This window comes from Melozone crissalis, unplaced genomic scaffold, assembly GCF_028551555.1.
Source record: "Melozone crissalis strain CALT ecotype California unplaced genomic scaffold, PUWL_Pcris_2 ptg000041l_1, whole genome shotgun sequence".
Taxonomy (NCBI): domain Eukaryota; kingdom Metazoa; phylum Chordata; class Aves; order Passeriformes; family Passerellidae; genus Melozone; species Melozone crissalis.
The window spans coordinates 8666446-8692933 of NW_026535819.1; the positions used below are offsets into that span (position 1 = coordinate 8666446).

Sequence of the window (26488 nt, forward strand, 5' to 3'; positions counted from 1 at the left end):
ATTTATAAATATGGTCCCACAGAGTGTGTTATTCATAGTTAACCAATAGTGTGAGATGTTCCTATTTTGAAACCAATCAAGTCTCTCCTTAGCAAGTCACATTATAAAAAGGTCCACTACTTTTATTAAACACTTTTACCTTCTCATCCAGCTAAAGACTGGAGGCTTTCATGCAGTCCCTGACTGAACAGCATCAGGGACCAAGGACAAATGATCCAAATCTCAGCCCCAAGAGCACAAACAATGTGAGGCTGAAGAGAGAAAAACAAGCAGGATGAGACTTCATAACCTAAAGCTGTAATTGGAGAATTAGCTCCAATATGCAAATAGACCAAAACTTATAAAAATATGAGATCACCAATTCTGCAGTGTCTCAGAGCAGGAACTCTTCCTTGGCTGCTGAACGTGCCCAGGTGGTTTCACACTCGTGGCTTTCCATGAGCATCAGCGGGATCAGGGATGGTTCTCATTTTCTTGCCTTGGCTTGTCCCAGGGTATTAATTAGAGAGCCACACCAATCCAGTCCTGTAATCACAGAGGGGAAGGGAAGCTGGAGATTTGAGCCAGACCAAGCAGGAAAAGTTTTCCTATTCTATAAAAGTTTCCTATTCTAAAAAGTTTTCCTATTCCAAAAAAAAGCATAATTGGAGCCAGAGTTTTATTTCCTGGGAATATGTAAATACCAATCTGTCTTCTTGTGAGAAATAATGAAATGCACAATTTTCTCTCAAAAGACATTTCAGTGCAACTGTTCATAAAATAAGGTGCCTGGAACAAGGCAATATTTTAACTTAGATAAAGTTAACACCTTTATTTTAAACTACCAATGGGAAAATTAATTCTTAACCACAAAAGTTAAGGTTGAAGTGTTTTTTCATTTCAAATTTCTCTGGAGAGAAGGTTTGTTTTCCAGGCTTGTTTTAATATACGGCCCACAAGATAACCTGTGGAACTGACTTTGTATGTAATTGCTGTGGTGTCTCCTGCAGGGCTGGATGCTCCAAGGGATTTGAGTGCCACTGAGGTGCAGTCAGAAGCAGCTGTGATGAGCTGGAGGCCTCCCCGTGCTCCAGTCACTGGATATCTCCTGATCTATGAATCCATCGATGGCACAGTCAAGGTAAATAAACCTGAGGGGCTGTGCCTCAAATCTGGGCAGTGGAGATGCTCTGAAGAGTCCAGTAATGCAACATAATCCTGTGCCTTAATTTAAACACCACATTTAAAAATACTCACTGCCTCTTTCAGTGCTAGACTGAACACAAATGCTTTTAAAACCTGTTAAAGGACTTTCGTACATTATACCCTGAAACTGAAGCTCCATTGCAGCTTGAATTTTGCCTTTCATCCCTTCACAATACAGAAAAAATCACAAACATTTTCCTTCATTCCAAACAGATACCATGGAGTAAACTCAAACCCCCAAAGGATGTGACTCACTTTTCTAAAGTCAGGGGAATCCCTGTGTAAAGGGCTGTCTAAGGAAGGATGAACTTGCCTCTTATTCTCCTATAATTTAATTTCTTCCTACATAATTAATTACACTAAATGCTTAAATATGAATCGGGTGAATCCCAGAAAAAATAAAATTCTGGATGCCCAGCCTGGATCAATGGAGAGAATTCTAATTTTCAGGAAGGCAAATTCCCCAAGCACACTGAAAATCAGTCCTTTAAAACAGCCTTTTAAAGACTGGAGTGCAACATTTCCTTGCCCTAAAGGATAAGTTCCCCAGTTTTTTATGAATTTCACAATCTGTACATTCAGAACATGTAAGCATTTATGCTGCCTTGCTTTCAAACCTCCCAGCTTGTACATTAGGATGGTAAACACTCATTTCCAGGCAGGCTTTATTGAACTTTTAAATATTAGCTTGGTAAAAATCTTAGAGGAGTAGCTTTATATTAATTAATCTAGATGGTTAAAAGTACCATCAATAATTATGACAAAAAACAATGTGACAGACTAAAATATGTAACCATTCTGGTCATTATGATTTATTTCTCTGAGATTTCCCTGTATTATTTCTTTTCTCCATAGGAAGTCATCCTAAACCCTGAGACAACCTCCTACAGCCTGACAGAGCTGAGCCCCTCCACGCAGTACACGGTGAAACTGCAGGCCCTGAGTGGGGCCCTGAGGAGCAAAACCATCCAGACCATACTCACGACCAGTAAGGACATTAGAATAATCTGAATTATCTAAAATAATGCTGAATATTAATCTAAAATAATCTAAATACTGCTGAGCTCTGCTGTGAGGACACACAGACCCCACACAAGATTTTAATCTGTTTGTAGTGTTGGTGAAAAATCTCTGTTCTCCCAGACCTGTTTTCCCTTGGCAGGATGAAATTCCAATATCCATCCACATCACCCTCACAGTCTGGTGAAGCATCCTGCCTTGCCCATGTGAAATATCAGCAGGAACTCTTTAAAATCCAGCTGACACTTTGATTTCTCCCTGTATCGATCCCAGCGAGCAGGGGAAACAAATCAGAGTTTGGAGCTGAAATGAAGCAAACCACAGAGGCACACACAGATCAGAGCTGGGGGCTGAGCAGATGGATTTCTGGGCAGGCTTTTCTCCTCTCTCTGAGATGGGCTGTCTCAAAGCCCCTCTGCACATCAGCTCCAGCCCAACAGGACAGCTCTGCAAGGATAAATTGGCTTCTCTGAAGGTCACTTCACAGCTGGCATTAAAAAAGGGAGTTGCTCTGTATTAGCTGTGACATTTTGCCTGTCATTTGTCTCACTTTTCCCAGTTTCCAGCCTTTCAGGCCCAGCAGGACCTTCAGTCATCCCCATTCCCCCTCCTGCTGCTGGCACCAGCTCCAGCCCAAGGACTGCCAGAAATCACCCAGCCCTGAGCCTGCCCTGTCACTGCTTGTGCAGAGCAGGATGAACTCACCAACACACCCAGAAACAGGAGAGGAGTTAAATCTGGGTGAATTTAGGTGATGTTTGGCAAATTGACCATGAGCAGGGACTGACCAGGCGCCTTCAGCCATGTGAACAGTGTCAGACTCATTCAGGCAGAGGCTTAAGCCTGGCCTTAACTCTAAAAATACATTTGTGTCTATTTATTGACAGGGATTATTTAGTGACTATTTAGTGACAGTCACTCTTAGTGACTGAAGGAGCCCCCTGTAGAGCCACTTTTCTCCAAATCCCAAAGCTGATGGAAACTTGCATGGCCTTAAATCACACCAGGGAGGTTTAGATTCAATAACAGGAAAAATTTCACCATGGAAAGAGTTGTAAAGAATTGGAATAAGCAGTGTTGGAGTCCCCATCCCTGGAAGTATTTAAAATACCTGTGGAGGTGGCACATGGGGACATGGTGGTGAACATGATGGTGGGACTGTGTTAATGGTTGGATTTGATCTTAGAGGTCTTTTCCAACCTTAACAATGCCATGATTCTGTGAAATCCTCTGGAGCTGAAGCACAGGCAGGGATGTGTAACACTGGCAAGGATCAGCAGCCACTCTGTGAGAAGCTGCAGGTAAAAACTCTCCTTTGGATACACCTTAATTGGCTGAAAAGTGAATGACCTGAGTGAATAAAACAAAAAAAAGAAAAGGTCTTTTAGGGGGGTTAGAAATTGTTCTGACTGCAATAATTTTATTGCCTTGTTGTCAGAAAGAAAAGCTTAACAACATTTTCCTGTAGTTTCGACTGTTGCTGTTTGCTTTGTTTTTTAGGAGTGCGGCTTTATAACATATTTAATATTGTCCTTGCTAGAAAAAGACTCAAAATTAATTTATTTTTGATTGAAGTTCTGTCTTTGTATTCCCCCTCCATTTTCTGTCACGTGAGCAGAGATCGGTACATTTGTTTTTCCCCAAAAATTGCTATAACACAGCTCCTGAATTTCAGCCTTTAGTTGGAGGATGCACTCCCATCATAGCAGGGAGTAGTTATCTAACCTTCCCATCACTTCCAGTGTAGGCAGATGTGAAAAACCACATTCAAAAGAAGAATTCACCTCACCAGCTGCATCCTGTGGATGTTCTGCATGCAGGATGCAATTACAAACCTGTTCCTGGGATCTGCAGCTGCCCCACAAGGGATTTTCCTGAGCCATCTGCATTGTGCACATTCCTTGTAACTGCTGATTTCCTAAGGAATGCTTTCTCCTCCCTGTGTGTGCAGCTGGGCTCCTCTATCCCTACCCCAAGGACTGCTCCCAGGCCCTGCTGAATGGAGAAGCCACCTCTGGGCTCTACACAATTTACCTGAACGGGGACAAGGCTCAGCCTCTGCAGGTGTTCTGTGACATGGGCGAGGACGGCGGCGGCTGGATCGTGAGTATGGGGCAGGGGCAGCACATCCCGTCCTGCTCATCCAGGCACCCTCAGAGTGTCATTATCACACTAGGGCTGGCCTGTCTATAAATCTGGGGAGTTTTATCCTGGGTAGGTGTAGTGGTTTTGGTTCACTGATTTGAGATTTCACCAATTTTGAGGTTTCCCAGCCAATGCACCAATGAGTGTAGCGGGTTATTATCACAGTAGGATAATAGTGTTATCATCACAGTAGGGCTGTCCTGTCTATAAATTTGGAAGTTGTATCCTGGGCAGGTGTAGTTGTTTTGGTTTGCCAATTTCTCACCAATTTTGAGGTTTCATAGTCAATGCACCAATGAATGTGGTGGGTTATTTTCACAATAGGATAATAGTGTTATTATCACAGTAGGATAATAGTGTTATTACCACAGTAGGGCTGTCTTGTCTATAAATTTGGGGGGTTTTATCCTGGGTAGGTGTAGTGGTTTTGGTTCACTGATTTGAGATTTCACCAATTTTGAGGTTTCCCAGCCAATGCACCAATGAGTGTAGCGGGTTATTATCACAGTAGGATAATAGTGTTATCATCACAGTAGGGCTGTCCTGTCTATAAATTTGGAAGTTGTATCCTGGGCAAGTGTAGTTGTTTTGGTTCACCAATTTTTCACCAATTTTGAGGTTTCCCAACCAATGCACCAATGAGTGTGGTGGGTTATTTTCACAGCAAGATAATAGTGTTAGGATAATAGTATCACACTAGGGCTGTCCTGTCTATAAATTTGGAAGCTTTATCTTGGGTAGGTGTAGTGGTTTTGGTTCCCCAATTTGATATTTCACCAATTTTGAGGTTTCCTGGCCAATGCACCAATGAGTGTTATCATCACAGTAGGATAATAGTGTTATTACCACAGTAGGGCTGTCCTGTCTATAAATTTGGTAGTTTTATCCTGGGTAAGTGTAGGGGTTTTGGTTTGTCAATTTGAGATTTCACCAATTTTGAGGTTTCCTGGCCAACTCACCAATGCATGTGGCAGGTTCAGGGCTGGCCTATCACCAGTACACTAACTTCCTGCTGCGAGATAGGATTAGGAGAAAGGCAAAGCAGGCTCAAAACCTTAAAAGGGTATAAAGAAAATTTTATTAACAGTAACTAAAAGAAAAAAAAAATTAAAACAAACCTTTCAGAACACTTCTCCTCCCCCCACAACATTTCCTTGTCCACTGACAATGTAAAGAAACAAAACTTTAAATTTCCTCTTAGTTTACCACCTCTAAAATAGTCTTTTTTCAGTTCGCTTAGGGAGAGAAGTCCCTCCTGAAAAACTACGACAGTAGGACACTCCAGTGCCCAGAACAGGGTTGCCAGCTCTTTCTGTAGCTGGAGGAGAGAGAGGTGTCTCCAAAGGATGTTCACACCCCTGGTTTTCAGCCCTGATCTCTCTCCACTGGTGGAAGGGCTGCTGAAATGACCACATTGGATAACACATCTTCTAAATAATCACCAAGGAGAGGGGAGGGTGAACTGACTCTGAATGAGAGAGGGAATGAGGGAGATTACAGCACAGCCCAGGGGAAGCATTTGCTCAGCAGCCATGGGGTGCAGTGGCTTCCAAAGCCACTGTGCAAGGGACACATCCCACCCAGCCAACAAAGGAATGGGCAGTAAATGCCACCTCTCCACACTGACACCCCAAATCTGAACATGCCAAAGGGACCCAGGGCACAGAAAGGGAGGAGGAGCTGGAGGAATGCTTGGCTGGGAGATGCAGGGTGGAAAACCCTTGGCTGAGAAATCCAGAGCTGCAGGACGGGTTTAGAAGAGCAGAGAGCAGGAACTGAGAGGCCACGTCATGCAGAGGAGCCTGGGAACCCAACAGAGAAATTAGAGACTTAAAAAATACATGGAGCATCCAAAAACCTGTGTGCAACTCAGTCCTTGCAGTGAGGCTCTGCTGGGAGGGGCAAAGGAAGGGCAGGAGCAATGCTGGGCTTTGTTTGTAAATGTTCTTCCCCTCTGGCCAGGGCAGTCTGTCCATAACATTTCCTGCTTTTAGGTGTTTCTGAGGCGTCAGAATGGAAAGCAAGATTTCTACAAGAACTGGAATACTTATGTGGCAGGGTTTGGAGATCCTAAGGAGGAATTCTGGATAGGTAAGTGCTGAAAATTTGTATTTTTGGAAAAAAAAATAACAAGACAGAAACACAGCCCAAAAGTCCAGGAGCCACTTAGAGGCCTCCATTTAGCTGGCAGGAATATTTGTAAAGGAGAATAGGAAAAAAGGAGCCAGGGACACCCTACATGAGGGAGACTGAGAGGGCCAGGCTCAGCCTGCAGTTCAAGGGTGCCATGCTGGTGTCACCAAATGAACCCACTGATGCTCACTGGGGCTCTGGGAGCAGTCAGAGGTGCCCTGGAAAGGAGGTTCTGCTTCTGTCCCTGCTGGGACACTCCCAACAGCAAAGGCTGATGATCCAGAGAGGAAAAGCAGGGCAAATAGAAGTCATAAACTCACATTTTGGTAAAACAGAAGTATACCCTCCACATTTTCAAAGATTGCACTGCATTTTTCTGGCTGTAAATGAAAGATGATGATGATGATGATGATGATCACATAGCATAACTTTGGTTGTTTTGTCCAACATGTTTCTATCATTTGAAGGGAAGACCTCTCCCAGTCAACCTGGGACTATTTATTTGCTTTTGTGCTGACATCACACTAGAGCTGATCCAGCTCAGTGTCCTCACCTGTGCTGATGTCCTGCTCTGTTTGTACAGTCCAGTATGGCCCCGTTTAGGGAATAATGGCATGGCAGAGGAAAAAACATGGAGACTGATGCCTTAAGGAACCTGGAAATCAAACAACACCTTTTTGAGATAACATTAATGTAGGAATAATGTCAAAGTTGATCTTTATTGGAGGCCTCTAGAGGTGAATATGGAAAATGTTCACAAAAGCCCCTCCCCCATGAGGTGAACACAGTTTTTATAAATTTAGCAAATAAGCATAATTGACAAAATCACCAATTAGGATTGTGGTGATGCAATCTACTCACAGTTCAAGCTCTTTCTAAATCCTCCTCCCTCAGATGGAACTGAACTTTGTTGATGAAAATGAGTCTCAAAGAGCTTTTTTTTGGCCCTGGTTTCCAGGGAGAACCAAGATGGGTAAGGGCTTTGGAATGTATTTTGTCTTTCTGCCTAGGGAAAAGGTAGGGAAAAGCACTGGGAAAACTAAATAGGAAAGCAGCAATAGGCTACAGAGCTCCAAATATGTGTGTGAAGAATACAGAGAATACAGAAGAGAAAAAAGACAAAAAAACCATTTGGCATCAAGACAAACATTCCTTCCTGCCCACAGGTCTGGAGAACCTGCACAAAATCACTTCTCAGGGCCAGTACGAGCTGCGGGTGGACCTGAGGGACAAGGGGGACACGGCCTACGCCGTGTACGAGCGCTTCAGCGTGGGCGACGCCAAGAGCCGCTACCGCCTGCGCGTGGATGGCTACAGCGGCACTGCAGGTGAGGGCAAACTGACTGTCCCTCCTCCGGGGACACACTGCCTCCCACTGACTCAGGGAAAATGTGTGAATATTGCAGAGCAGCAGGTGCCTCTCTTGTGTGTCCTGGTTTGGAAAGACAGGTGTCTGCTAAGAAAGGCAGGAACCTCTCCTGAAATAGAAAATGTAACCGCCCTCTCTACGAATGATGATGATCTCTATATTGATGATGATGATCACACTCTCTATGAATTATTATAATTTTATTAATTATTATAATTTTGAAATTAAGGAGGTCTCAGGCAAATATATGGGAATAGCAATAATTCAGTTCTTTTATTATAAATTCCCAAGTTCTTTACTAGGAATAGGAATCATTCAGTTCTTTTATAATAATTCCCCAGTTCTTTACTAGGGAAGAAAACAAAAAAGTAAAATAAACAATGCAGTAAATCAAAACAACAAGGCCAGAGTCAGACCATGCCCTGCCCCCTGTGTGCCAGGGAGGTGTCCCAGCCCCATCCCATGGGGGCTCAGCCCTCCTGCAGTGCCAGCTGTGGCTCTGCTGCAGCAGGGATCCTGCACAAGGGGGGAGTTTTCCTCTGCAGCTCCAGGGCTGCTGCAGATGGGCCTGGGCTCCCTCTGGCCATGCAGGGCAGCAGAAAGCTGCTCCTCTGGCAATGCAGGGGGCAAAGGCTGCTGTGCTGTGCCAGGCTCAGATTGGATCCAGGCAGGAATGCTTGGCTCCTGCCCTGGGCGCAGCATCTCCCCATGGGATGCTGGAATGGGATCAGCCCTGCAGGGACACTCAGTGGCCATGGACAGCAGAGATCTCCTGGAGGGAGGGTTGGCTGTGGGAGAGAGAAAGAAAAAACTGCCCCATGGACAGCAGAGAACTGCCCCAGCTCTCACAGATGGGAAATACTCACCCCAAACCATATCTGACAAGCCAGGACAGTGAGGTGTTCAAAAATCAAACATATCAATATATTTGTTTCTGTTTTATATCCTCCAGGCATTTTGGTGCCATATTTTATGGCCTGATTATGGTAGCATTGAAACAAGTGTATTAAACCACAATATATCTTATTTGGTCAATCTTGGCTGTCATTTATACAGCCAATAATAGCCTGGCACAGCTTCTTCTCGTGTCAGTAGAATTTGCAGCAAAGCCCTGCTGTAATGTGATTTATGATTTTGCTGAACAAATCATCTGCCTTTTGTAATCACACTGGGGCAAACCCTGCAGCTCTTGGTGAGACTTTTCAGGGCTTCACAGGATTAAGAGATAAATCCAGTTTAACAATGTCTTAAAAGGAGATAATTTCACACTGCTGGGTGCATAAACCAGAGCAGAGGTGTGGGTGTGGGCTCTGCCCTGTGACCAGCACAGGAGCTTTTACCCACACTACAGAGATACAAAGGAAATGCAGCAGCAGAATTAAAGTCTATTTAATTTAGATGGGATATTGGAAATAATTCCTTCCCTGTGAGGGTGGGCAGGCCCTGGCACAGGTGCCCAGAGCAGCTGTGGCTGCCCCTGGATCCCTGGCAGTGCCCAAGGCCAGGCTGGACAGGGCTGGGAGCAGCCTGGGACAGTGGGAGGTGTCCTGCCCATGGAATGAGATGAGTTTTAAGGTCCCTCCCAGCCCAAACCATTTGATGATTCTGTGATTTAAGCAAATTGTCTAGTACAGAGTAGTGGTAGCTGCTACCATGAGAAGGATTCAGTCAGTATGGAGACTTCTTTGGTCTTGATTCCTTCCTTGTGAACACCTCTTTGGTCCTGGCTTGTCCACACTGTAAAATCCAGATTTTAGCAAGAAATTTAGAAATTGACCTGCATGGAAAAAACCCACTTCATATACTGGGGATTAGAGACCACCTGAAGAAACATTTTGACCTGCCTGCAAAACCAAAAATTGTGCATTTCTTTCTGTATTAAAACAAGTAATTTTTAAAAAAATTTAGATGCAGACAGGGCATGGCACAGTCCAAATATGTTCATGAAATCTAAACCAGGCAACCCACTGACCTTGCTCTTTTTTTTGTCCCCCCATCCAGGTGACTCCATGACCTACCACAATGGAAGGTCCTTCTCCACTTTTGACAAGGACCATGACTCTGCCATCACCAACTGTGCTCTGTCATACAAAGGAGCTTTCTGGTACAAAAACTGCCACCGAGTCAATCTGATGGGCAGATATGGTGACAACAACCACAGTCAGGTGAGTTTGGCTCTGAAGGCTTCTGCAATGCATGAGAGGAAGGGGAATTGCAATTATGGGTTTTTCTGATGGTTCAGCCAGCCAAAAATCACAGCATCCCCTCCTCTCACTCTCCAGGAAGATAGGGAAATGTATGGGCTCACAAAACAAGAATTTAACATCAGCTGGTGAAATCTTGTTGGCTTTGTCTGATTTTCCAAGGGAATATCCCAAGTGTGCAGGGAATAATTGTCATTTCCAACATGTGAAACAAAAATATTTTCCTGCCATGAAAGCCAGGCAAGGAGGGAAAATTTTGAGGGACAGAGATTTAACAAGACCAAACTCAAGTGCTGCACCTGGGTTGGGACAGCTCCTGGGACAAATCCAGGCTGGGCTGAGCAGCTGGAGCAGCCCTGAGAGGGAGCTGGGGGTGCTGGGGGTGGGAGCTGGAGCTGCCCCAGCCCTGAGCCCCCCTGAGCCCTGGGCTGAGCCCAGCATGGGCAGCGGGGCAGGGGGGATTGTGCCCCTGTGCCTGGGCTCAGGTGAGACCCCACCTGCAGAGCTGCCCCAGCCCTGCCCAGCACAGGGAGGAGCTGGAGCTGCTGCAGAGATCCAGAGGAGGCTCCAGGGGGATCAGAGGATGGAGCAGCTCTGCTGGGAGGAGAGGCTGGGACAGCTGGGATTGTGCACCTGGAGAGGAGAAGCTTTGGGGGGACCTCAGGGTGGCCTTGCAGGGCCTGAAGGAGCTGACAGGAAAGATGGAGAGAGAAGATTTACAAGGACCTGGAATGTCAGGACAAGGGGGAATGGTTTCACATTGATAGAGAATAGGTTTAGATGAGATACTGGGAGGAAATTCTCCCCTGTGAGGGTGGGCAGGCCCTGGCACAGGGTACCCAGAGCAGCTGTGGCTGCCCCTGGATCCCTGGCAGTGCCCAAGGCCAGGCTGGAGCTCTGGGATAGTGGAAGGTGTTCTGTCCACAGCAGGGGTGGAACAAGATGGTCGTTAAGGTCCCCTCCAGCCCATCCAGTGTGTGTTTCCTTGATTCTGTGACCTCATGTGGGTAGGTTTGTACAGGTTGGACATTCCACAGCCGCTGTGCTTCCCAAAGCTCCTCCACTTCATGGTGCCTCTGTGCCCAAACCAGAAACACCCCCATGTGGCGGTGTTTGCAGGTGTCCCAGGATGAGGGAAGAGATGAGAACCTTGACTCCATGTTTCAGAAGGCTGATTTATTATTTTATGATATATATTATATTAAAAGAAAATGATGTATTAAGACTATACTAAAAGAATAGAAGAAAGGATTTCATCAGAAGGCTATCTAAGAATAGAAAGGAATGAATAACAAAGGCTTGTGGCTTGGACAGAGAGTCTGAGCCAGCTGACTGTGATTGGCCATTAATTAGAAACAACCAACATGGACCAATCGAAGATGTTGCATTCCACAGGAGCAGATAATTACTGTTTTTCTTTTCCTCTGAGGCTTCTCAGGATTTTTCAGAAAATATCATGGGAACACCCTCAGTCTGAACCAGGGGCAGCAAATGCAAGTGTGACCCCCCCCAATCTCTCCCCTTTGCCTTCACAGGGCGTCAACTGGTTCCACTGGAAGGGCCACGAGTATTCCATCCAGTTTGCAGAGATGAAGCTGAGACCCTCCAGCTTCAGGAACCTGGAGGGGCGGCGGAAGCGAGCGTAGGGCCCGGGGGGTGCGGGCAGGGGTGGGAGGGGATGGAGAGGGGGTGTGGGGAGACCCTCGGGCATCGCTGCCCTGGGGGTGCGAGGAGCTGGGACTGGCACCACAGCATCATCGGTGAGCCCCGGCAGAGGCTTTGCAGCATTCCAAACACTAAAAAGCCTTAAACCATCCCAGAGTTTCCAGCAGAGCAGCTCCAGCTGCCCACCAGGAACGTCCTCCACACCAAAGACAACGATCTCAAGGGTTCTGTGTTGTTTTATTAATTTTTTTTATTTTTAATTTTTTGCCAGAAAGCGTCTGGGATAAAGTTCTTCCGACATCTGACTATCTCTTGGGTGGCCCAGGGGAGGGGAGGGAGAACAGCTTTGTACATTGGTAGTTTGTTTTAGAACCAGCCATATTTTACAGACAGAAATGTGTAAGATTAATTATCATTATTATTATTATTATTATTAGTTATAAGTGGAAATAATTGGTGGTTTGAATGCCTTTCTATATATATATCAAGTACCGCAGAGAAGGAGGGAATGGGAAGGGGAAGCAGTATGTTTTTAAACTTAAGCACAGGATTAATATTATTAATATAAAGACAAAGTAATAATAATAATAATGATAATAATAATAAGCTACATTTTGTCATTTTTAAGAGAACCATGCTTTTGAAAACACAGCAGGACAGTGTCTGATTGTAAATTTTTTTTTTATAAATAAAAGCACAATTACTTTTAAATAAATTTCTACCTTTTTTTTAATCTATGTGGAGTTTGTGCATGTCCAGGATATATTTACTTAGATGGGGAAATAAAGACAGACTGAGATTAATTAGGCTGCTGAACCCCTACTGAAAACTGTTCCTTTTGTCAGTGACTGGTTGTAATTATTCTGGTGGGTTTGTTACAGTGAAATGCCCGTGAGGATTTGGGTTCTTTCAGAACAGATTTTTTTTTTTTCCTGCCCAAAAGCTTCTTCCATGTTTTTCTAAGTGCTACTGACCAATGCTTGCTCCATCTAGGTGGGAATAACTAACAAAGCAAAACAAAGAGAACCCAGAGTTGTTGCTAGGTACCATGGGCAGTTTGAACACTTGTGTAAATAAAGGGCTCTCTCTTTCTTTTTTTTTTTTTAATATGAATGAAATTCCATGTAGTTCCTCTGTATCACACCCTGCAGTTGAAGACAATAAAAAATCTCTTGTTTTAATCCAGTCTCTCTGCCCTACTTCAAGGTTGCATTTTGCAAACGTTTTGTAAATGTTTGTTGCCTCCCTCCTGGCTGAAGTTACACTCCTGAGGATTGTCTGTGTTGCACGGGGAACATAAATCTCCTTTGACCCTCCAGGGCACTGGCAGCACTATATTAAATTAATTCTCTGTAATTAGTCTCCCTTCCTAGGTGTTTATCACAGTAAGTGATAGGCAGCATAAAGGAGAACAAATCCAGTAATGAAGAAATATGCTCTGCTCTCCAGATGCTTTCCAAGCTATGAGGAAATGGCACTGGATCCCTGTTTCTGGGTGCTGGAAAGCTCTGGCAGTCTGTTTGCAGACAGTCGGGGGAAGAAGTGACACTTCTGGAATGATTTCCTCATTTCTGGTAACATCCCAGAGCTGCCTGGCTCTGCCTCTGGTGTCATTTACCTTGGCAGCTCCAAAGAGCTCCTGGAGACAGGCTCAGCTTTGTGCCTCACCCCAGACAAGACTCAAACACGCTGCACAAAAGGAAGCTGATATTTCCTGTAATTACTCACTGACAGATGCCCTGCTTGGTATTCTCTGTGATCCCCACTGAGAGAGGGAAGCTGGCAAATCCTTGGAGTCAGAGCTGCCAAAACACCCTTCAGAGCTGACACCAGCTTGATTTGGGACCAGCAGCTCCACCACGGGCTCCTGGAAGGGAAATTCACTGGCTTTTCCTCCTTTCCTGTTTGTAACTCGTGAGAAGAGTCTAAAAACACGCTCAGATTTGAAATCTGTTCATGAACCTGCCAAGCCTCAGTGCTGGGGTTCATCCTTAACGCGATGAAGCAGTTTGGGAGCCTCAAGGGGGCAGGAGAGGAAGGGCTTCACAATTGTTTCCTCAGCCAGATTTAAGGTCCTAAAGGCACTGAAGGGGATATCTGGGGGCATGAGAGGGGTTTATGGGGTTAGGACTGCAGCCATGAGGTATTTTTGAGACACGTGGATGGAAAACTCCTTTTCCAGGGTCACTGTCCTAACCTTAACTACAGTCTGAGCAAGAATTCATGCTTGGCTTTCTTACTTAATTGAGGGGAAACCTTCAAGGCAGGTGGGCAAAAGTCAGCTGGAGGCATAATTTGGGGGAGTGAGGCTGATGGCAGCTTTCAAATTATTCAATCCTCTGGTTTTTTTTGTAAGACTTGGACTGCTAAGTGATGTGATTGTTTCTGACTCCAAGCATGAGTGTGCAGTGATTAGAGCACTCCAGGGTGATGTGGGAGATGACAAATACCTTAAATTCTTCCCTCTGTCTCAGTAATTCCTTGATGCCAGCTGAGCTGGAGCACCCACACGTGCTGCATCACCTCTGGGTGCAGCTCCCTCACCTCCTCTCCTGATGCAATTCCAGCCAAGGGAACTGATCTCACCCATTGTGGGATGAATGTCAGCAGAAAGCCAGAGAATCTCACCTGAGCCTGCAGCAGTGAATAAATAGCCCAGTGATTTGTGACAGAAAATACAAATTTTCCATCTTTCCTACCCAAAGGTGTCCCTTCAATCAAATTACAAGTTTGGCTTGGTTTGCTTTAAAAGCAGTTGAGCATAACTGAGGGTCAGAGAGCATGAAAAACAAGAAATTGAGTACACAGTGATCCAGTGGCTGCCCCTGCTGCTCATTTGGTCTCAGGCTTCACTATCTGAATCCAAACTGCAGCCTTGAAAAACCTTCTTGCAGCTGCCACGTTAATCCTGGGGGCTGTTAAAGGGGCACTACCTTTTTTCCTTCGTTTTTTTTCTCTTCCTTTTCTCCTTCTCCTTCTCCTTCTCCATCTCCTTCTCCTTCTCCTTCTCCTTCTTTTAATCTTCTTCTTCTTCACCTTCTTCTTCTCAGCATCCTTTGAGCTTGACCCACTGAACATTTTCTAGAACTTGATTAGAAAGGAAAGCAGAATAGAAATGTTCAGGTGTCATCAACAAGCAGCAGCTTGATCCCAGAAAATGGCAAGGAGGTGGCATCAGCCTCATAGGTACCTTACCACTTTTTATTTCTGACTTGCAGGGATGAGGACAAGATGAGCCAGGAATAGAGCTGGGATTGCTGAGGTGGTGCTTGGTTGCTGCTGGTTCTCTGTACTCCATCAGGAGCTCAAGGCAGAGTGAAATTCTTCACAGAGTGTTACAAACACAGGGCACTGATAAAATATACCATTTATTTAATGGGATATGGGAAAAAATAATGTAAAATGAAAATACAGAAGGAGACATGAACGCCCCAGCAGCTCTGGAGCCTCTGTTCAGAACAGCCACAACATTTTCTTTGAAAAAAGTCTGCTCCAGCCTTTGTTCCTCCACCTTTCCCCTGGTGATTTCCCCAGCAGGTACAGAAATCTCAGCCCTCAGAGCTCCAGCAGCTCTGTGTGTATTCAACAAATGTTAGTGCTGATAAACAAGGTGTGGTTTGTCAGCAGGAGACTGTGAACAAAGCTCAGCCAGAACTGCACGGATGATCTTTATTCTTAGAGGGCCCTGAAAAAACACACCTCTTAATCAGGCCTTCACTCTAAAAGGGAAGGAGTTGGTGTAGGAGAGAGGGAAAGACAATTCTCAGCAAAAAAATATAAAAAAAGTCAAAAACCAAAAGACAAAGCCAGAATAAAGATGATGTAAGAACCGCTCTGGCTTTCTGGGTCACCCTCTCCTGCTCACAAGCTGTTCCTGGCTCCATCCCAAAAGGTTTAGGAGTAGAAACACAACCTGATGATTGTACAGTGAGGTTTTCACTTGACTTGCAGCCTTGCTGAGGAATTTCCAGAGGGCTGAGAATGAGTCTCCATCCGGGCTTGCATCAATCATGTTCCTGCTGCAAAATGAATCAGGCCTGTTGCACTTTGCAGTGGCAATGAGATCCTGAGTGTAGGCCAGAGCAGGAAAATATAACCCCACACAAGCATTGCAACAGCTCTGTGAGCTAAAGGAAAGTTTCCTGGAGGGGGCAGGAGTTCTTGGACAGGAGAAGTTGTTGCAAAATAAAGAGGCTGATGCTGTACCCATCTCTGTATCCCTTCCACTCCTACATTTAGGCCCACTCAGCTGAAAAATGCGCTTCAGCTTTAGTCACTCGTGAAGTGTGGGGAGCTCACGGTCTCTCTGAGATGCTATCTGCAGGGTTACTCACTTGTGCCCTTTCAGATGACTCTGAGGATAAGCGTTTGGGTATTTTTAGGGCAAAAGTCCCCTTTCAAGACATCTGAAACTTCGGAAGTCTGGGCTGAGCTTTTCCAAGGGGTCTTGCAATGGAAGGGGGCCCAGGTCTCCCTCATTAGTGCTACTGCTTGGCTTTCCCAGCTCGGCTCCTTGGGGAGAGACAGGTTTGGAATGGCAGCTAAAAATGTACCTGTCCCTCCATAAGTGCCCTCTTTGTCCTTCGTCAGGGCCGTCCTCACGTTCCCTGGAGGCACAGAGCGGCCTCCACACCACTGTGGGCAGAGTAACTGTAGTTAAGTGGTTTTTTGGTGCACAAAGTGCAGCATGACTAATAAATAAATAAATATCTGCTGCTACTCACAAATTCAGGACTCCCTTTTTTGGGATTGGCACAGGAAAAAAGCCAATTTTCATGTGCCAGCCTGCCTGACCTGGCAAAAAGCCACCTGCAAGGTGTCTCGTTCCAAGGCAGCAGCTCCTGAAACCATCAGTGACTGCATGGGATGGCTCAAAGGACCTGCTGATGACTCTGCTCCTTCACCTCTCCGTCAGGTACTTTCCTCAGAGGAAATCATTCAGCTTCCTGTGTTTTTACTGTAAATTCTGTGCTGCAAAGAGGAAAGAGAGAAAGAGACCAGCACAGATAGAGAGACTGGGGTGGGGGGAAAACCAACACACGGCGGTTTCGGTGCAGATAATCCCTTTCACTCCCGCTTTTGAGGCATCCCCCTGTTTTAGAGCAGCAGAGAGGGTTAAAAGCAACATCTAGCCTTGGTCCCCTGCTTAAACTGAAACTACTTTCAGGACTCAAAGTGCTCATTTCCTCCCCGCCCTTCCTCTGCCTCTTTACTTTTACTTTATTTCGTGCCTTGTCCTTGTAGTTCTGTGATTCTGTGAAAGTGAGAGGAGAAATAATGTGAAAAAGGCTGGGTTTTGTCCAAGTGAAAGAAAAAATGCCTAGCTGTGTCACTAGAGAGCACAAGCATGCAGATTTAGTCTGAGAGATAATTTCCACTTTGTCATCACACCGATTGCAAAAGTCACAGCTTCAGGAAGAGCTGGGACTTTTTTAATAATGAGATATTCTAGGCTTTCATGCAAATAGAATGCTGCTTGCAAAGAAGGTACTCAGCAAAAATAAACCCATCAGGTCTTCCCTAGAAAAAGGTTTTAAAAGATAATTTTGAATGTCTCAACTCCATTATGACCAACCAAAGAAGTGTAAATGGCTGAGAGACATTGGAACAAAAGTAAAAAAATCATATTCTGAGTTGCATTATATGCTGAACTATTCGACTTTTCCCTGGGAAATAAATAGTAAAAATTAGATTGGACCCTTGAGATTATAATTTTTATTTGTATTCAGTGTAATCTATGTGCATTCTCTGATTTATGGTAACCAGACTACCTGGAAATTACCCCCCCACACACACAGTGCAGCACTGGCACAGCAGACAAATTAATTGTAATTTTTTCATGGTAAAAAGTGCATGCAGGTGGCAGCTCTGTGTTTTGGCAGTCTCCCATCAGCCCTGAGGAGTCTCCTCTGAAGCCCTCTGTGTAAAGATATCCCAACTGTGGAAACCCCCAGGGGAGCTCTGACTTTGACCCTCATTCATGGAGAAAGTTTCCCAGACTTCAAGATAGACTGAAATCCACAAAAGTGTGCAATAGATTGTAGAGAGTAGTGTAGGTGTATCACTTGGGGAGAAATTGGTTTTGGGATTTTTAGTGTGTTGTGGATGGAAGCAAGATGGAGGGCACAGGGTGTCATCCTGGGTTTCTTCTTCATGCTTCTTCTTCCTCCTTCTCCATGGGTTTGGGTGGCTTTTTGTAATTGGGCAGAAAAGTCCACATTGCAGCTCTTTGGGATCAGTTATTGGGTTTAAAGGGGAAATAATCCAGGTGTCAGTTCTTCATTGGAGAGTTTAGTCTTCAAAGACCTTGTAACCGGAGATTGTTGGGCATTTTGTGCCTTCTAATGAAAAGCTGCAGAACTCACAGCAGTGAGATTGCTTTACTGATAAGAAATAATAAACACCTGAGTCCAAACATGAATTACTGTTTCAAGCGCCTTCAATCCAGACCCAGAGAAACCACAACTGGTACCACCACACTCAAGCTTGGCTATACCTGGATTCATGGATTCTGCTCCTGCCTTTCCATGAGGCTTTCAAAGCACTCACATCTCCAGCCACTGCTCTGAACTCATCTCACTGGAATGGGGAAAAGCCTCTGAACCACCAAAATTTCAGTGTCCCTGAGCAATTCTGAGCCCAAACCATCTCCCCTATGCCAAACCCTTCCCATCTCACTTGGCCTCGGAGGGAAAAGCAGCTCCTGGATGTGATGATGCCTTTTTCAGGCTACCTAAAACCAGAGGCCAGACAAAATGAAGGGAATAAAAAGCAGTTCTGTTTATTGAAGGACCAGTAATTCTGCAATTCTTTAGTGTGTAACTCCAAACTCCACACTCAGTGTGAGCTGCTGCTTTCCCATTTTGGGCAGACACAACAATTCCTCTCCAGGCCTGGCAATCAAGGACACCTCGCTGCCTCAGGCCCCAGAGATGGAGACAAAAGGGAGTTTGGAGGAGCAAACTTGGGGTAAATAACTTCATTATCTGGAGCTGTAATTGGCAGATTGACATCCAATATGCAAATGGACCAAAATTATAAAAGTGTGAAACCTGTAACCCATCATCCATTTTGGGTGTAGGCCCAGAGGGGCTTTGTCTGCCCTAAATGTACCTGAAGGGCCTTCAATAAATATTCCTGCTTTTTATTGCCTTAATTTTGTCTGGCCTCTGTTTTTAGGTAGCCCTAAAGAGGCATCACTGGAGCTGTGGCTGTGCCAGGGCAAAGGCATCTCCTTATATTATATATAATATATATAATATATATAATATATATAATATATATAATATATATTATATATATTATATATAATATATATTATATATAATATATAATATATTATAAGTATATAATACTATCTATATACATTATATAATATATAGTAATATATAATATATAATATATATTATATAATATATAATATATATTATATATTATGTATTATATATTATATATTATATATATTACATTTTAAAATATATATTAAAACTATACTAAAATAGAAGAAAAGAGACGTCAAAATCTTAAAAAGAAAAGAATAAAATAATAATAAAATCTTGTGACTGCCTAAAAAGTCTAAGATGGCTAAACTGTGATTAGCTATTAATTAAAAACAACCCCATGAGAATAATCAAAGATGCACTTGTTGCATTCTACAGCAGCAGATAATTATAACAATTCTTTTTCTTTTTCTCTGAAGCTTCTCAGCTTCTCAAGAGAAAAAATCTTGTCAAAAAGATTTTTCATAAAATAGGTCCATGACACAGAGGGGCACTGATGTGAGCTGCCAAACAGGTTCAGCCTCCAGAGGGATATGAACAATTCCTTAGGGTTTTAAGTTTCATATTTTTCATGCATTTGTAATCCAGCAATTATTCAGTGTATAACTCTAAAGGATCTATGGGTGTAAAGGTGTGTATAGACATGTAAAAACCATCCATGTCTGTGTTTGCCCACAAACACCCACATATAACTATAAAACGAAATATGAACATATACAAGAACTATAAAAACACAATGATTTCCAGGCTGGGAGCATCACTGGGACTCAGACCCCGGGGTGCTGCCAGCTCAGCAGAAATGTCAGTGTTTCCTGCAGCTTAGAAAGCGAGAGGAAACCACCGAGGTTTCAGGTGGCAGCAGGTGCTGATCTCAGAGCTGACAGCACTGCCTGGGGCTGCTCTGCCCTCAGCCCCACACTGAGGCACTCAGGCATCATCAGTACTACCAAATATCGTGATTTATTTCCCCCCCCTTCCACCCCATCCTAGTGAGTGAATAATGTTCTTTCTTGTAAAGGTGTGATTATGAGTAGGAGTTCTGTGATTCCTGTAAAATCACTGATGTCTGGGCTTCAAAGGACATGAGAGGAAGAGAAAGGGAGAGCCAAAGGGTGTCTGTGTCCTGGGAGGGATTCAGCCCAGATCAGAGCTTGTATCCTGTGCCTCAAGCTCGAGCACGTGGTGAAGAAAATTAAAGTAAAGTAATGGTCTACTCCCAGCTTTAGTGCTCCTATCTGGAAAGTTCTGCATCTCCCACAGAAACATTTCATCAATCTGTGCCCTCAGAGGTTCTTTCCTTGCTATACATTTTGGCACTTCTCAACAGATTTCCCACCTCAACAGAGTGTTGGTTTTAGAGGCTTTGTGACACCCAGGCTGCTGGAAAAATCTGTTTTCTTCCTCTGAAATAATCACCACCTGATGTGGGTACCCAGGTCTCGCGAGCTTAGTTGTTAATTGCAGCCTTGAGATGTGCAGGATGTCTCTGTTTCGGCCCACATGTCTGAAGAACGAGTCAGAGCTCTTCAGTTTTTGGTCTTGAGGCTGTTTATTAAATTTTATCCATAAAATTTTCTTTCTGCCCAGCCAAGATCTGCTCAGCAGGGCAGCCACAGGCACTCTGACTGTCCCCGAGGCAGTGTTGTCCTTTTATACTAAAAACTATGTATAACATATTTACACTTAATTCCCAATACCTATCACCTATGTTAGACAGTGCACTTTTATTCTAAACCAATCCCAAAGTGCCAACATCACTGCAGAAAATGGAGGTAGAGAAGAAGAAGAAAGGCTGGGCATGCCCAAGTTCCTCCATCTTGTCCCCAAAACCCCCATTCTAAAAATCCCAAAATCTACATTTTCACCCTGTGATCATTTTATTATTACACTATTCAAACCTGTGTGACTTTCATGTCTTCATACAAAGCCGGTAACTTGCTACAGGGGTCATAATCAAATCCCCAGGTGTTCTGGGCTGTGTGCCAGGGTCTCTGAGCCCCCCGGTGGGGTCCTCAGCAGGGACACTCAGGGACACCCAGGGACACCCAAGAACACTCAGGGACACCCAGGCCTGAGGGGCCCTCAGACAGGTCCTGAGATAGATGTGGATGTGCACACAGACGCGTACTCAGGTTAAGAGTGTCTATGAAGTGAATAGATGATAATAGTGGTTTGCTTTGTCTCATAAACCATTTCTGCTTCAAACAAATGAGTTTCTGAAGATTGGGTTTAGATCTTTTATTGGTGACATGACTGCATGGAAACTCGTGGGGATATATTTTTGTGTGTGTATATATATACACACACATATATATATATATATATATATATGAGAGACTACAAAAGCAAATATGACAGGACAAAGGGGAATGGTTTCAACCTAACAGAGGGGAAATTCAAGTCAAATATTAGGAAGAAATTCTTCCTGTGAGGGTGGGGAGGCACAGGGTGCCCAGAGAGGCTGTGGCTGCCCCTGGATCCCTGGAACTGTCCAAGGACAGGGCTTGGAGCAGCCTGGGACAGTGGTGCCCATGGCAGGGGTGAGATGGGATGATCCTTACTGTCCCTGCTCCCCCAGGCCGTTGTGGGACTGCAAGGATGTCACAGAGAGCTGTTCTGCATCTCCTGTGAACAGCCCAAGAAATGCCCTATCAGCACAAACACCAGCAGCACCAGCAGCAGCCAGGAACCGAGGCCATGGTGTGGAGAGCAAACATTTCACAGAAGGCTTTGGTGGTGATTGTTGCTATTTGCCCTGCAGAACTTCCTAGAAGCACTTGCCATTGAGAAGATCAAGCTGCTTACAGGGCTGCTGTGGAGCTCTTCACACCTCACCTGGCACTGGGCCCAGCTGCTCTTTTCTCAGAACAGAACCCCCAAAAAGGATTTGAGTGCTCCATCCTTCAGTGGCCAAGGCCATCTGTGCCCAGGTGTTTTTCCACTGACAAACCACCCCAATGTCAGGGCTGGTGTGGCACTGCCACGTTTCTTTGGAAAACAACCTCTGTCTCTTCAAAGCTCAGCAATGTCAGGGGTCAAACACACCAGAAAATCCAATGGGCCAAGGTTGTTTGTGGGATCTGAGTGGAGAAACCTTTTGTGGTCATCCCCTGCTAACCTCAGGAGTAAACAGCAGAGAAGCTGGCAGGTGTTGCCATCTGCAGTGGGCAGAATGAGAAAATAATAAAGGAAGGCAGGCTGTCAAAGAGGATTTTTAGCACCCAGCACTCACGTTAATCCCCTGACCTACTTTCTGAAAGACCTATATAAGGAAAAATATTCTCCACTGAGCAAGCAGCTAATAAGCAGCGCCAGCGTCAAAGAGTTGGGAGTGCATCAGTTCTGAGACTCAGTTATCTCTTCCTGGAAAAAATTAAAGCACAGAAAACAAACACTCTTCAAGTAGAAAAAAAAAATCCACTGGCCCATTTATTTCTAACGAAAACTTTGCACCTCCTCTGGGGAGTGATGGGCATTTCCAGAAGGCTCCAACAACTGTGGACTGTAAATTCTGAGCTTTTCTCTCAAACCCCCAAAACAAATAACTGACACTCATTTATTAGACCTTCACCACAGAGATAAGGCATTCTGGTTCCCCAGGGGAATCAAGGATTTTTGGACCACCAACCCTTCCAGCAGAGGAGTTTTACTGGACCATCCCCAGCAGCAGCTCCCAGATTCAGTTTCCAGCACTGAGGTTCTTCCTTAGCATTTTTATGACTTTTAAAAATCTGTTATTAGCAAGGAAGCACCAAGGCTGCAGTCAAGGAGAGGGACACCCCAGCAGGATGTTCTTAACACAGTCACATCCCTGTGTTGGTTATCAGGAATTTGAGCAGGGCTGGGCCTGGTGTAAAGCTCTGCAGCCCCTCCTGGCTCTGGGAAGAGCCAGATCCCCTGGATATTTTATGTTAATACCTTGATATTTCTGTGTATTTGATCAGAAATCCCACTGATTCAGGGCTGTGAGTTGGCACCATGGTCCCAAAGGCTGTGTTGGAGGGCGAGCTGCCCAATGGGAATCACCAGAAAGAAAAATCCCTGCCCTCAAATTGCCACAGCTTGTTTTACTGGCGGTGCTGCAAACACACCTGGCATTTTGGAAGCTTTCATTTTTACCTGGCCAAGGAGGGATGTTTCAAGGGCTCTTTCTTACATACAGGATCTCTACTTTGACTTCCAGTGAGGCTGAAAACACTCAGCACATTATTCTGAAGTTTATTGGCCTTCAACCAGCAGGATAAATAGAGCTGTTGTCAAAATCAGATCATTTTTGGGCACTTCTCACATCTGGCAGCTCTCATTTCACTGCTCACGCTGCTCCTAGGGAGTGGACAGCAATAAATTGCACCAGTGTGATTTATATTTTAATAACTTGAAGGCTACACCCCTAGTTCTTGCAAGAGTCACAAGATTATTTTTCACATCTTCATCCTTTCAGGAGTTGTTTCACATATTGCAGTGTAAGAGACACTGCAGTGTTTTAAAGCTGTTTTAGAATAATTTAAGCTGCCTTCCAAATCATTCTGTGATTCCATTGATCAGGTGGCTCTGGACAATCTGCCCCTGCTGGGTTTCATTTATTTAGATACATATTATTTATGTATGTATTTATTTATTATTTTATGTATTTATGTATTTATGTATTTATGTATTTGTTTATTCGTTTATTTATTTATTTATTTATTTATTTATTTAATATTTTAAGTTCGTAAGGAACACAACTTTCTGTGTTTATTGCTGCTCCTGGCATAAACACCATTCAGGACAGAGAAATGCCAGAAATTCTACACAAGTGCCTTAGCCTGTGAGAGCCCAGCCCCTTTCTGAGTACAGAAACATCAGCTCGAAGCAGCCTGGCCCTCAGGGTGAGGATGTTTGGGAGGCCCCCAGGAGAAAGTGAAACTCCATTGTGTGGTGCTGTGGTTGGGGCAAGACAGATGGGTTGGTTCATTAATCACCCAGTGTCACTGGCTCTGCACCTTTCTGGAATTTTGCATTCTCCCACCTAGGGAAGAGGGTTTTACTCATAGAAAAAGCCTTGCCTTAAAGCTTTTCTTGTATTACTGTAAAATTATAATTATCTATTAATAATTATAATTATTTTAAATTGTAATATTTACAATATTTGTACTATTGATATTTAAATTAAATCAATTTATTATTTACTATGTGTATATTATTTATTTAATTCTTAATTTGTTTTATTTATTATTTATATATTTCATTCATTATTTATTTAATTAATTTAATATATTATGATGTGATAATATATTATAATTAAATATATAATAATTATATATTTAAATTATCTGGCACAGCCAGATAGAGGCGTCCATGTGGGCATGGTGAGGAAGGCAAAATAAATGTTCCTTATCTTTCCTCTTCTTCCATTAAATTTTTCTTCTCACTGAGAGATCTGCTGGAGAACACCTCCTACAGGAACCCCTCAAACACAGCAAATCCTGGGGATTTCCATTTCACCTGTGTCAAAAGCTGAGCACAGAGACACAAACCAGCAGAGAAAATCACTGCCAGAGCCCAGAGCATCATCCTCTTCCTCCCTGCTCCTTCACATCCAGGCACAGGGCTGGGCAGAGCTCAGCTCACAGACAATGTAATAATTTCCACCCAATGTCCTCAGTGAAAAAAAAAAAAAGAAAGCAATTAAAAAAACAACAGAAAGTACCTTAAAATATATTTTTTTTCTTCTTCTTTCAAAACTAAACTCTCCAGCAGCAGGGGAACATCTGACACAGCTCCCTCCTCCTGCTCTTCCTGCATCACTGTGTGCCCTGTGGGAGGCTCTGAGATGAATTTGCCACAGGTGCTGGTAAATACAAACCACATTCTCCCTGCAGCTCCTGGAGAACCTCACTGGCACATCCCAACCACTGAGGGGCCACCAGGAGCCCCAGGGTGGGTTTGTGCCAGGGGCCAGCAGCTGAGCAGAGCCACAGTTTGTGCCCCTGGGTAACCTTTCCCTGTACTGACCTGTTTGTTAGAGCACTCAGGCACTTGTGGGTTTTTGTAAAGCTGCAAAACAAGAAATGTCCCCTGATTCTCAGGAAACCTCACCAAACCACACCAGAAATCTGTCAGGCAGCCTGAGGTGTGTTCTTACTGTGCCTGCATCTGTAGGGATGGGAGAATGAACACACATCAAAATTAAAAATGACCTGGCATCCGCTGAAATGAAAACAAACCTAAAAAGCTGCCTTAGCTCTTTTAACGAGCAAATAGTGTTTCATTTCAGTTTTTCTTCATGATTTTGGAGTTTTCTGCTCTCAGATAACCTCTCAAGGCCAAGCAGAGCTGCTCAGTGCCTCCCAGCCAGGCTGGCCTTGGGAAGGGCTGCATCCCTGCTGGCTCCTCATGCAGGGGATGGGTGCAGCTCTGTTCCCCATGGGGCAGGGTTCTGCAGCTGCTTCATCCTAGAAACCAGAGCGACACCTTCCCCCTTCACCCAGCTCACTTTTAATGGCTTTTGCTCTAAGATAAAACTCAGGCACTTTCTGTCATTGTCCCATGGGCATCACAGCTCTCTGGGTCTGGCTGCCCTGAGGATTCATATCAAGACCAAACCTTACTTTTGATTTTCCTCCTTCTTTCCTTTGTCTGAGGCTTCAGGCAGTGCTGCCCTGCCCAGACAGGCTTCAGTGAAGTGAAGTGTCCACTGAAGTGTCCCAGGCATGGGGCTCTCTCAGCCAAAGCTGATGGCAGCAGAGTCTCTGAGGAGGGACAGTGTGACAGCGTTCACAGGGGTCCCAGGATGAGGGAAGAGATGAGGATCTGACTCCATGTTTCAGAAAGCTGATTCATTATTTTATGATATATATTACATTAAAACTATACTAAAAGAATAGAAGAAAGGATTTCATCAGAAGGCTGGCTAAGAATAGAAAAAGAAAGAATGATAACAAAGGTTTGTGGCTCGGACAGAGTCTGAGCCAGCTGATTGTGATTGGCCATTAATTATAAACAACCACATGAGACCAATCACAGATGCACCTGTTGCACTCCACAGCAGCAGATAATCAATGTTTACATTTTGTTCCTGAGTCCTCTCAGCTTCTCAGGAGAAAAAATCCTAAGGAAAGGATTTTTCATAAAAGATGTCTGTGACAGGATAGGACATGAACCATGCTGTCCTGAACCAGAGGCATAAAACAAACTGGACAATCCCCTCTGGAAAAGTTCCATTTCTCTCTCTTGATTTCAAAATAAAGAGATTTCAAAGATCCCTGTTAAACCTTGACTGAGTGGAGGCAGCAAGCCAGAGATTAATCCAGGCCATAACCCAACAAACCTAAGGAGCATGGGGACAGGTTCAAGGAAAACAAACCCTTCAGCACTTAAAATAAATGAAAAGAATGCTTGTTTTCTACATTGCACAATTAAATCATGGATATCACTGTCACAGGGTGTAACTGGACTCAAGCAGGAATTCACTCAGATTTTTCCTCTCTCCCAAAGAATCTTGCACT

General features: G+C 44.3%; 1 protein-coding gene across 1 annotated transcript in view; it reads left to right on the forward strand.

Annotated features, from left to right (window-relative positions):
* Nucleotides 1-11703, forward strand: part of TNC (tenascin C) — a 76995-nt gene extending 65292 nt beyond the window's left edge. The window contains exons 21-27 of the mRNA XM_054284016.1: nucleotides 990-1120; nucleotides 2041-2173; nucleotides 4157-4308; nucleotides 6345-6441; nucleotides 7650-7811; nucleotides 9854-10017; nucleotides 11592-11703. Coding sequence (XP_054139991.1) covers nucleotides 990-1120; nucleotides 2041-2173; nucleotides 4157-4308; nucleotides 6345-6441; nucleotides 7650-7811; nucleotides 9854-10017; nucleotides 11592-11702 — 950 coding nt within the window. The 3' untranslated portion in view covers nucleotide 11703. The remainder of the gene's footprint in view (nucleotides 1-989; nucleotides 1121-2040; nucleotides 2174-4156; nucleotides 4309-6344; nucleotides 6442-7649; nucleotides 7812-9853; nucleotides 10018-11591) is intronic.
* The last annotated feature ends 14785 nt before the right edge of the window (nucleotides 11704-26488 follow it).